A 12,171-nucleotide genomic window follows, 5' to 3' on the forward strand; every position below is an offset into this window, starting at 1 on the left:
CCTGCTGCCGCTCGTTTTCATCGTTTCTCTGGGTGGAGAGTTGGGAGCGAATCCTCATCAATCACAGTCTCAGTTCAGAGCTTTAGCTAAGAGTTTTTTAAAATAGATCATCTGTGTTGTCTAAGGATTCCTCTGGTGTCTGGAAATAGATGACCCCCCAGGACCAGCTGTAGAACATAAGAAAGATAAGAGGTTTTTACAGACTTTATACTGTAGCAAAACACCTTGACTGTCATCCATGTTGTCTACCCACAGTACCACAGGTAATTCATAGCAAGAATTCCCAATAGCTGGAATTTGCTTTCAGGCTTTTTTTGTTTCTAGCCTTACTGTTATTGGAAGTTACTCCTCCGGTACTTTCGTAGCAGGTGTTTGAATTCACCCAACACATGCAAACATTGGTCATTCATTCAAGTTTGTCTTCTTACCATTAACTGGTCACCAGCTCCGGTTGTCTCGGAGCTAGATCCTCTTGCTGCTGCATGTCGTGTTGCCCTGAACTCCACACGGATGCACAGCCCCCAGTGTCACTCTTTTGCAGTGACGCCCTGTGAAAATCAGCCCTATCTATTTTATCATTGTGTCTCTGTAAAGCACACAAAGCCCTTTCCACATACAATCTAAATGTAAAACAAAATGAAAATGTTCTTTTGAACTGGCACACACCAGATCACACAGGTAAATCTGTGTTTTTCATGTATTTTCTATACATAATGCTCAGATTTTATTCTTTATAGGTTCATATTAAAAGGCTCAAGTAGAGGCTTAATGGACATTATAGCAGTTAAGCTAATTGGAACTTTAAGCTTACTGAAAGCAGGTGCCAGGCAGGGTTAGAGTATGTTTTACAGTTACAGTTTAGTAAAGTTAACAGTGGCAGCCTGACTTCTTTCTCTGACCAGGTGCCAGCCTTTCACTCCTGAATGTGATTGTTCAAATCTGCCCAGCCATACTGTACTGAGTATTCAGTCTGCTTTATTCATAATTACACCGCAAGTCAGAGCTGGAAGTAATCAAAAGAAGTGGTGGTATCATTGCAGTCATTCATCTTGTACTGGTTGCCGTACTTGTAAATGCCAGGTGGAGTCTCAGCTTTTCAACGGCAGAGGTATTGATGCACATGTGTAGTGGCATGCATGGTTGTTTTTATATCAGGTCTATCAAAATGTCAAATGGAAATTGGATAAGAGTTTGGGGGATTGGAGGAAACAAATGTGGCCTTTTATGTGCCATTTGGTTTTGATAAGGCTAACCTTCAGTAGCTGACTTTGACAGTATTGCTGTGTTCTTGTTGTGGCGGTGTATTGTCATGTGTGCATGCGTGGGTGTGTGGATCAGGTTCAGTATGAATTTTTTTTTTGGTCTTGTAAGGCCATTGAAGTATATAAGTACCTTGAAGCCTATAGCTATCTGTTTTGAAGAGTTAAGTGTGTAGCGGTCCTCTCTCTGTCTGTGTGAGTGTCCAGCTCTCTGCTGTCTGTCTATGTGAGCGTGTGGCTCTCTGCTCTGTCTTTACTCATATTCATATCTGCCTCTCCCCCAGGCTATCGCTGGGCTCTGAGCTCAACAGCCACTCCCTGGTGACGGTGATCGGCGGGGAGGAGGAGCACTTTGAAGACTTTGGGGAGAGCCACAGCTCAGAGCTGTTCCTGGAGACGTCCGAAGGGCTGGAGGGGGAGGGCAGCCCTGGCAGCCAGGTCCTCTGCTCCTCCCTACTCCTCTCTCCCAGGTATAGACCTGCAGACCCACCACTCTCACTGTCACCCAGCCACTACAGAACATGCTGCAGGCCCGGGCATCTCCAACTGTTACCAAGTGAAGCAACAGCAAGGTCATTGCTAACATACTTACTCAGCATTTCTGAGTCTACATAGCAAATAACTTCATCTTAGAGAGTAGTTAAGTAAGAGGGATGTGAGCAAGCAACACATTTGTGTTTGAAAGAATGATTATTGCTGCTTTTAATATTATTTTTCAATGATTTAAAGTTCTAATTTAATGTAATTTGAATAGAAGTAAAATACTAATCGGGATTAAATCAGGCATGAATAGAAGTAAAAGATGAGGGGAAGCACAGAGGCAGCACTTTAAGAGGAGTGTCTTTCAGACACCGTGAAAGGTGATAAGAGACAGCAGACCAAATGCCATCAAAGCTGGTTCCTTGCATGCACCATGTGCAAATCAGCTCTGATTTTGTTTTATGGCAGGTTATCTAATCGTGAGCCGTGACTTGTCCTGTGTATTTGACCTTATCAGCAGTGTCCTGAAGGGTGGGCCCTCTCGCTGCTGTGTCAGATCCTCTGCTGCATGTTGGCACTGCACCTCTGCTCGCTCACCAGCAGTGCTGATAAGTCACTGATTATGTGGAAACTGAAGGTTAAAGAGGCTCTAATACCGATAAGACATTGAGAGATGTGTCCTTTCTTCCTGTTTCCGTTTATACATACCATATAATGAGAACCAAAAACAATACAAATAAAGTGTTCTGAGAGCAAGGGAGTTCACGGTATGGAAATCGTTTAGTGCCAGATAAGGTAAACTACCAGTGTAATTGAGGACCTTTTGCTAGGTATTGATGACACAAGAGCACACTTATGAAAATCAGTCACAGGGTTGAAATTAAAGTTCTGTTTCATTGGGCCTCCAGCACAGATAAGAGCTGCCACGTGTGTCAGTCAGAAACCTGTGCAGAGTGTATGTGTCAGTGCATCATGCCAGGTCTCTCCTCGCTTTCCACTTCTCCAGTACTGGATTCTGTCCCACTCCATCCGTCCTCACTGGTCTCTGTGTTTATTTTCTCTTTGTTTACCCCTGCTCTCCTAGCCTGCACTGTTTTTTTTTATCCAGGATTTGTAAGCTGGGCAAATGCTTAATTCCCATTAAAGCGCTGTAATGTTATCAAGCACTCTCCAAATCTGTTTTGCCAAGAGGTTCTTAGCCGATAACTACCCAGCTAACGGATTCTGTCACAATAAGTAATTATGCTGGGCCGCTGGCTGTTAATGTGGAGGGATGGCAGTCCTGACTCTGCTGGTAACAGTTTAGCCCTCAGGACGATTCTGTCATTTCAGAGCAGTTGGCCTTTGTTAAACACAGCACTCATACAAAGCACAGCATTGTACAATGAGCCCATGCTTCTCTGCTCTAAACAAACGGAATAGGCCTGTCGTAAAGGGCAAACAGCTTTTTAATAATGCCTTTTAAGGCCTGCCTGCTCTCATTAAAATCGAGTCTGAAGGGAAGAGGATGACAGAATGGTCCGGTCTTGATGGCTGACGGTGCACCCTCTCCGTGGGAGAGCTGAAGCGGCCCCCGATCGAGCTCCCCTCGGGGTGTGAAGGAGGCAGCCAGCATCACTGCTGAGGCTTTCCCAGCAGGGGTGATAAGGGGCTTCACCCCCTCCTAAGGAAACAGCGCTGTGCATTCTAACAGTTCATACCGACAGCCGTGTGGACCTTCATGCAGTCAGGGCCTGTGCAGCATGTAGGAGCTCCAAGGAAGCAGTGCAGGAGTTTATCTTTGTTCTCCCCCTATCGTCTTCAAGGACATCACATAAGACTGTAAAAACTGCCACTGAAAGCAAAATGCTGAAATAGTCGGGGGCGATGCACACATGGCAGCCTCCTTAATGGAACTGAAATGCGCTGCCTGGGGTACCAGTGGCATCTGTGTCTGGTGGCAGAGTGGGTGTCTGGGACGGGGGCAGGCGCAGCGCTGGCACGCAGACGGACATCCCGAGTGCCAGCACCCCCGTATTAGCGCCATGAGTCTGACAGATCGCTCCTGTCTCATACAGGAGATCTTGCCAAAATTCACATAAATATTGCATAACCCTGGCATAAAGAGTTGCACTTCGCATTTATAGGCTGCAAGCAATGTGAACATCCTGCAGACTCTAGACTACAAGAGAGTTTCAATGCATCAAGAAACCTGTACACAGATCTCTCTGAGAATCTTCTGTTAGACCCATAAGCCAGTGGGCAGCTATTTTCAATTCAGCCTGTGCTTTCATTGGCCTCCACCACAGAGGTTTGCTGCATATGGGGAAAGTGTTCGTACAGTGTCACCAGTCACAAAAGGAGCACCCACTTTCTATTGCAGATCAGTATTGTTTAGACATTGCAGCGCATAATGGATGCTTTGCTAAAGTGGGTCATTGTCGGACCAGTCTTATACACTTACTGTTGGTTTATCCTGGATAAGAAACATAAACAATGAAAACACAATGAACATAAACAATGAAAACTATGAGGTCAACTCTTGTCTGTTGGTTCAACTGCTCAGTCTTTGACCACTGACTGCACACTAACCCTGCAGCTTCTGAATTCAAGTGATACTTTTAATTTCCCAGTTAGATATTTCCTGAAATTTCTCATACTGCTGTCCGACAGCACATAGAACTTATGTGACCATTGTTACGAGTTTTGTTCTCTTTTCACCCTCAGACCTAATCCTTATCTGTCTGTAGACTCAATTTCCCTCTGATTCCTGAGTCTTTAGGATTAGGACTTGATTCTTTAGGATTATTTTATGGGTGTAAACATCCACTGTCTTGGAGTGGTGTAAAAATCATTACACTTTGATTCCCAGAATGCCCTCATAAGGAATGCATGAGCTATAAAACATTTGGTATCAGCATCTGTGAGCTTCATTGTAGCTCTTTTGCATCTGTACACTTGATCTCTGAAGCTGTGTTTCTGTGGGAATGAGGACCCAGTGTGGGTAATCCTAGACCTCCCCTCACCCTCAATCCTTCTCTTGTCTCACTCACTCCTCCTTTCCCCCCTGTCTCTCTTGCTCCCCTCAGTGCCCATCCTTTCCCTGCCAGCTTTCAGAACTTTCTCAGGGAGGAGGTGGTTGACTTTTACTGTAGCCAATGTCACAAACAAGTTAGTCGCCTTGAGGACCTCTCCACACGCCTGAATTTCCTTGAAATGAATAGGTAACGCATGCTTGTGCACCGCCCAAGCCTCCGCTGTTTGTATGCTCTTGTTGCTATGCTTGTGCGTGTGTGAATTTGCACGTGTCCAGTTGCGTGAACTGTTGGGCCGAGTGTTGAATTTCTTGGACCTTCTTGAAACCAGTATTGTAGTGGCTGCTCTTTCCTAATTGTCTGTAAAGGTTGTAGTTCACAGACAGTAGTTTGCAGGTAAGTGTGGTAAACAGCAGTGCGTTGTTGTCAGTGCAAATGTGAATTGACCAGCAGTAAGGTGATGTTGTGTGGATTGGGGTGAATTTGAGAGTGAGCCAACGCATACAGTATTTGACCATTTTCATGCATGTGAGTTAGCAACGGTGTGCATCTAATCTGGGACTTGAAGAGCAGGGCTTTCAAGCTCAATCCTAGGGCCTCCCCTTAAATGCAAGGGTGCATTCCTACCAGCCTGAATAAATTGGTGTCATTGAAAACTAGCACTTAACTATAAACAAACATTTGGCTGCATGTTTACTCTAAGAAGGAGTTCAAGTGTCCACTCGTGTCAGAAATACTGTTAATCTCATTTTACTTTTTGTACTCTGTCTAAAATAGGGATTTACAGAAAATGTTTGTGTTCATTCAGAACCAGTCAAATTGATTAGTAAATCCTAGAAATTATATTCAGTCTTGGCATAAAGGTGCACAAAGACACACACACTTGAAATTATGCAGCCTTAAAAGCAGAAGTGATTGGAAATAACTAATGTAGAAATGTTCAGTTAACAGCTCACTCACATGGAGAGCGCCTACTTTGGCTGTGACTAAATCCAGCATACACAGGGAAGTCCCAGGACCAAGTGGGAGAGCCCTGCACTGGAGCATTCATTAATTCCTGATCCTCTCCGGCCTCTAAGCTCACTTCTAGAAATGAGTGCATTTCCCTGCAGCAATACAGAGATCAAAGGAATATTGCTGTACAAGGCTTTGTATTTCTTGGACTTTTCAGTGTTTCAGTAAGCTTCATTTCCCGAAAAGGGTTGGAATTTTGGAACTACAAAACTAAAAAACTTCTTTTTTGCCATACAACTGTAATGAAACACAATTTTCCCTTTTTTGTCTTCCTTCATTTTCCATTTTCTCGATTGTCCCTCTGTTTGAGACTTATTCAGTACGGATAGTATCACCCGCTTAATACTTCATAAAAACAAAGCCAAAACAAGCCCGGGCTCATAGGAGTGTTGTAATGTTTCTCCTGTGCATGGCAGCACAACTATCCTTTATGGCAGCGTTTCCCAAACCTCTCCTGGAGGACCCCTTGTCCTACATGTTTTAGATCTCTCCCTGCTCCAACACAGCTGATTCAAATGATCAACTCGTTATGAACTCCTGAAGCTTCTTAAAAACAAACTGATCATTTAAATCAGCTGTGTTGGAGCAGGGAGAGATCTAAAACATGCAGGACAAGGGGTCCTCCAGGAGAGGTTTGGGAAATGCTGCTTTATGGTGTTATTCTACTGTTCTCATTTTGTGCAAATTAAAATGCAAGGGAGCCCAAATGTTCCAAAAGGCTCTCAACAGAGCTGTGAGATAGAGTTGAGTGTGGGCTGCTCTTTAGACTTCAAAAACTTTGAGACTTTGAGCACCCTGGAAGATAGGCACCTTGGGTGTGGATGCTAGTTTAGGTGTCTGATGGCACTGCTAGGGGTCTCCATTGCATGCAGGTCTGGTGTGTTGTTGTATGTGTGTGAAGGTGTGTGTAACTAGCAGCACAAAGACTCCACACCCTCTTCCATCCCCCTGTTTTGCAGCTCTCAGGCAGCTGAGGGAATGGTGGGTAGAAGAGTTGGATTACAGGGGGCAGTTTCTGTTTCCTGTCTTCCTGACTGAAACTTCCTGTTTTCTATTCATTCCTACAGCACCAGCAAGAGGCTCTCCAGCAAAAAGGTGGCGAGGTATGTGAACATCAGCGCAGTGGTGTCTAAAGGGTGATGGCAGGAAGCCTGGGGAGAGAAGGAGACCTGCAGCTGGGCTGGGGAGAAAGAGATACCCGCAGATGAGCTGGGGAGAGAGCAAGAGATTTGCAGCAGGGCTGGGGAGAGAGAGAAACCTACAGCTGGCCTAGGGAGAGAGGGAGGCCTCTGGCTTGGCTGGGAGATAGAAAGACCAGTAGCTGGGCTGGAGAGAGAGAGACAGAGAGAGAGAGAGACCTGCAGCTGGGATGGGAGACAACCAGAGTATGAGGGCAGGAACCCTGCTGGTAGTAGGAGGGTGTCAGCTTTCATCATCTGAGTCAGTGGGGATGGGGTGAGAATGTGGGCATATATGCCTCATCGTTTATGTCGGCAGGTGGGGGTGAGGGGTCTCTTATCATATGAGGCAGAGAGGAATGCACATTGTTGGTCATGTGACCTTCACTGACCACTAATGGAGCCCAGTATAATACCTTAACCTTTTTATGTACCTTTCTATAATCAACCCATATATATCTTGTTTTATTCACATATCCAAATTACACTTCAAGTATCTGAACTACACTTCTTGTCTACTCTCTTCACCAGTTGCTTATACATTAATTGTCTATAGACTCTCCTCATTCCCTGAAGCTTCTGGGGCAAAGTTCCACTCTATCATCACCACATTAATCTGTAGGCTAGCCCCTGTCAGTCAGTTATCTAACTTCCACAGGGGGAGGAGGAGGACATACATATACGACATATCAGAGAGAGAGAGAGAGAGAGAGAGATGGGGACTCCGAGACTCAGGGAGCTGTAGTTGGGGCTGCTGTTTTTGCTACAAAGAACCACAGCTGAGGGTGTTAGAGTATGCAGTGAACCTAATGTAAAGTAACTTCAGGGCACTTGAGATTGACAGAAGTGAGGGGGTGGTGTCTGGCACAGTCACCGTCTGTATATTGACTGTCCTCCCTGTCCCAACCACAGGCACCTGCTCCAGAGCAGCGCTCTGACCCTGGACGGCATGGATGACCTGTCACGGGACATCTTGGAATTGGCCGACACGGACATCGCAGAGAAGGTACAGTGCAGCACGGTACAGCCAGCCATCTGTCCCCTTCATATGGGAGCTCCGGCAGCTCATTCTGTGGCTCTGCTCAGTGTTTTCGGACATGTTGGCCCCTTTTGTGGTGGGGCGGCCACATGGTGTGCTGCACAGTGTAGTTACAGAGGTGTACCTGCACACGCGGCCCCTGCCCTGTATCAGTGGAGTGCTTCGCCTGCTGCAGGTGATGTACCTGGAGAAGCGCGTGTCTGAGCTGGAGAAGGACTCCGCGGCCAGCGGGGAGCAGCATGCACGCCTCCGCCAGGAGAACCTGCAGCTGGTGCACAGGGCCAACGCTCTGGAGGAGCAGCTGAAGGAGCAGGAGGCGCGAGCGGAGGAGGCCCTGCAGCTGGAGGTGCGCAGGCACAAGGAAGCCATGTATAAGCTGGAGCAGGAGCGGGGCATGGAGCTGGAGAATCTGCAGAGCAGGTCAGTGTGCACCGTACCGCTGCTGATCCTCAGCCTGTCAGCCTGTCTCTCACAGCCTGTCAGTCTCTGTGTCACAGCTGAGAGCAGGCAGTGCCTGAGAATGAACTGGCTGTACTGTACTGTGAGACACTACTGACACCTAGTGGCTTGACTCAGAACTGAGGCCTCCAAGCCAAACGTATTCTTCTGAGGGGTTTGCCAGTCTTTAACTCACAGCAGAGGGGAATACAGATCTTCCCATGTTTTATGTTTAAGTAGTGTGTGTCTTTCATAACGTTGAATATCCAAAGGCTGTTGCCTGTTTATGAGCTGGCTGAGCCGTATCAGCTGTTCTCCAAGTGTGAGCCAGCGCAGTTGCTGTGCGCTTGTGTGTGTCAGTCCTGTTGATGCCAGCGGCGTGTGTGCCATCTCAGACTGCAGCAGCTGGATGAGGACAACAGTGAGCTGCGTTCCTGCGTGCCCTGTCTACGCGCCAACATCGAGAGGCTGGAGGAGGTGAGCCCAGCTGTCAGTCTCTCATATCCAACAGTCTCCATGGGAGGACTCTGACTTGCGGAGACCCCTAACACTCCTGTTTCTCGTATTTGTAGCAATCTGAATTCACCTGTTGGCTAAAACTCATCCAGCCTTGAGCCTGAACAGAATGCCAGGAGTTATTAATGGACTGTCTCATTCATTGGCTCTCTCGTCCTCTCCGACTCCCGCTGTCACTCCCTCTCCCTCTTCCATCTCTTCCCCCCCTGCAGGAGAAGAGGAAGCTGCAGGATGAGGTGGAGGATGTGACAGAGAGGCTGAACGAGGAGCTGGAGTCACGCAGGAAGATGGCGGACAAGCTGGCACACGAGCGCCACAAGAGCCAGAAGGAGAAGGAGTGTACGCAGGAGGTGGGAGCAGACCGTCACTGTCAGCCTCTCCCTCGCTGTCACACTTCGCACAGAGAACAACAGCCCAGTTTGTAGGGAGGAGTGCTCACCTCACTCTGTGTACTATTTTTGCTGTCTTCTCGTTTGTCTGTGAGCTCAGTTGGTGGTATCAGTGCTTTCAGATTTGCGATTATAGTTAGAATAATTTGAATTATAGAACTGTCGAAAAATAGGCAGGACTTCAGTTGAGCACATCAAATGGTTTGCAAAATTTGTAGTAGTGGTTGGAAAATCATACTTCATGAATCCCTGACTGGGGTTATGTGGTTACCATGTGTTTTGGCTACCATGTCGTCATTCGGTTGTATAAACCCATCAAAAGACTTCTCTCTCAATAGCATTGATTTAAAATAATCAGATATTAATGTAAAGTCCTAAGAAATGACCTGTATGCTGGCAGGAGAGAAGCACTCCTCCTGTTCACCCATCAGAGCCAGGAGACAGGCTGGACACGGGAGTGTTTGCACCTGTGCTGAGGTCTGTCTGTTCCTGCAGCTGATCGAGGATCTGCGCAAACAGCTGGAGCACCTGCAGCTGTACAAGCTGGAGGTGGAGGCCAAAAGCGGGCGCTCCCCCGGGGCGGGGCTGCAGGAGTACCAGAGCCGCACGCGGGAGCAGGAGCTGGAGCAGGAGATCCGCAGGCTCAAACAGGTACAGCTGGTCCCCGGCGTCCGACCCCGCAGCGCGCTGCCGCAGCGCGCAGTACCGTCCACATCTCCAAGCACCAGCGGCTGCGGAGATTCCTGCGAGCAGCTGTTTGGGGGGGGAATATACCTAATTAGATTAATGGGCTCCCTGTAAAACCTCACCTTGTATTTCATGGGGGTGATTTGGCTCCAGCTGAAGTGGCAGTAAAGGATGTGCGTGAGTGCACTTTGCTGACATGGCGGGGGAAGAATCCGCTCTGCTGACGTGGCTGACGGCCCAACCTCTCTCCTCAGGACAACCTCAGCCTGAAAGAGCAGAACGACGAGCTCAACGGTCAGATCATCAACCTCAGCATCCAGGGCGCCAAGAACCTGTTCTCCGCCTCTTTCTCCGAGTCACTGGCTGCGGAGATCAGCTCCGTGTCGCGAGACGAGGTAAGGAAATGGAACTGTCCTCCCCCGTATCACCGGACACATTCATTCACTCATAAAGGCAAATGGCAATGTAACCATTGGGGAAATGTAGTAAATCCAATTACTAAATCTCTGGATAATTAGTTATATCCATCATTCCTTCTTTACTTTAGTGAACTTTCTTCTTACTTCAAAATGAAAAAGTAACAAATATTTGCTGTAAAAAGGCTGAAAAGCATGATATAATTACACTGCAAAAGGTTTAAAATGCTGCCGTCTCCCTTACTAACTGTTGGCTTTTTTGTATTTTAAGTTAATGGAAGCCATCCACAAGCAAGAAGAGATTAACTACAGATTGCAGGACTACATTGACCGCATCATCGTCGCCATCATGGAATCCAATCCCTCCATTCTGGAGGTGAAATAAAGGCCCTCCTGCCCGCCCACCCCTGCCACACCAGGACAGCTGGGGCTGGGCAGCGGGAACATGGGAACATCAACCTGGCTCACAATGACCTGTCCGCTCTACACATCCTCTGAAGATTAAATAGAAGATTTATGCTTTGTCCCTTTGGGTGGCCGCTGTCTCTGCACAGCGTTTCGCACAGTTTGCTGGTGTTCTTCCTTAGCGCACCATGTCTTTGTGTGCGTTTGTGTGTGAGTGTGCGCAGTCGTTGTGTGTGCTGACTGGTTCCTGTGACTTCCCTGTATTTGGGATGGAGGGGCCTGGTGTTCCTCTTTCTTTCACTGTGTGCGTTTCTGTGTGTGTTTGCGTGGACCCTCAGAGGTTAAAGGCACTTTAAGGCGCCTCATGGTATGTGCTCCTTATCCTCCGAGTTTCATAAATGATTATACTTGATGCTGAGGAACTTGAGTGTCTCACAGCTCTGTGCTGTGAGTGCAGGACCACCTCACTTTTCTCTGCTTGTAGGGCTCACCCACATCACTTTGTAATCATATGGTTAATGGCCCTATGGTAACTTTAAAAGGATGTGGAAGATCACTGAGGTTTACTTACACATAAAAATGTGTAACTCGTGCTCCAACAGACCTTGGAATTGATCCCTTTGGATATTCCAAAGTTAACTGAAGTTCACACTACAAACAAACAATCAGACCACAGCATGGGTTTGGTCATTGCAAATTTCAGTATATTTACGGATCACATTCCCCAGGTTCTGTAAATGGATTTCTTTTGTAGCTCTGTCCTACCGGGGTGTGCCCTCTGGCAGTACGTGTGAACTTAACCATATTTAAACATGTATGAAGCACGAGCTGGAACACCAGAGGAAGCAGCTGTTTAAGTGAAATCTGTTAAGGCAGAGTGAATGATCTGAAGGAGCTGCTTCCTTACACAGGCTGTTAGTGCTGATTAGAGTTCATTGTGTTCAGTTTGTTCCTTCATTTGCGTTTGCTCCATCAGGTGTGTTTTTGTTGTTTTTGTTGTTGTGTGTGATGGTTTGTAGTGTGTCTAAGTGAGTCTGGCTGACCCATGTGAGGGGCAGGTACAGAGTGAGAGGGTGGGAGGTGCCCTGAGGGTCAGTGTGTCCAGTGGTGCTCCTTAGGACCCCTTTGCCGTGTGAGTTTATGTGTTTGCTTCTTTGCATGGGCTGACTGCAGGGGATGTTTCAGCAGTGCGGGTGGGAGGGTCTCACCCCTCCTTCTCCCATCACTCATCAGCATGAAAGCAGTGGCGGGGCTGCCAGCAAACTTTGCTGAAAACTGAAGGGCCTAGAGGAGCCCAACACTAGGTCTAAATCTAGGTGTTCTTCTGTCTCAGTTT

At 47.3% G+C, this 12,171-nt stretch overlaps 1 protein-coding gene across 1 annotated transcript in view; it reads left to right on the forward strand.

The window, feature by feature from the left end:
* Positions 1 to 11,605, forward strand: part of rab11fip3 (RAB11 family interacting protein 3 (class II)) — a 47,901-nt gene extending 36,296 nt beyond the window's left edge. Inside the window, exons 6-14 of the mRNA XM_036534488.1 lie at positions 1,544 to 1,729; positions 6,835 to 6,870; positions 7,858 to 7,951; positions 8,160 to 8,404; positions 8,818 to 8,899; positions 9,151 to 9,288; positions 9,823 to 9,978; positions 10,269 to 10,409; positions 10,702 to 11,605. Coding sequence (XP_036390381.1) covers positions 1,544 to 1,729; positions 6,835 to 6,870; positions 7,858 to 7,951; positions 8,160 to 8,404; positions 8,818 to 8,899; positions 9,151 to 9,288; positions 9,823 to 9,978; positions 10,269 to 10,409; positions 10,702 to 10,815 — 1,192 coding nt within the window. The 3' untranslated portion in view covers positions 10,816 to 11,605. The remainder of the gene's footprint in view (positions 1 to 1,543; positions 1,730 to 6,834; positions 6,871 to 7,857; positions 7,952 to 8,159; positions 8,405 to 8,817; positions 8,900 to 9,150; positions 9,289 to 9,822; positions 9,979 to 10,268; positions 10,410 to 10,701) is intronic.
* Positions 11,606 to 12,171: the final 566 nt, after the last annotated feature.

The sequence above is a fragment of the Megalops cyprinoides genome, chromosome 1 (assembly GCF_013368585.1).
Source record: "Megalops cyprinoides isolate fMegCyp1 chromosome 1, fMegCyp1.pri, whole genome shotgun sequence".
NCBI lineage: Eukaryota > Metazoa > Chordata > Actinopteri > Elopiformes > Megalopidae > Megalops > Megalops cyprinoides.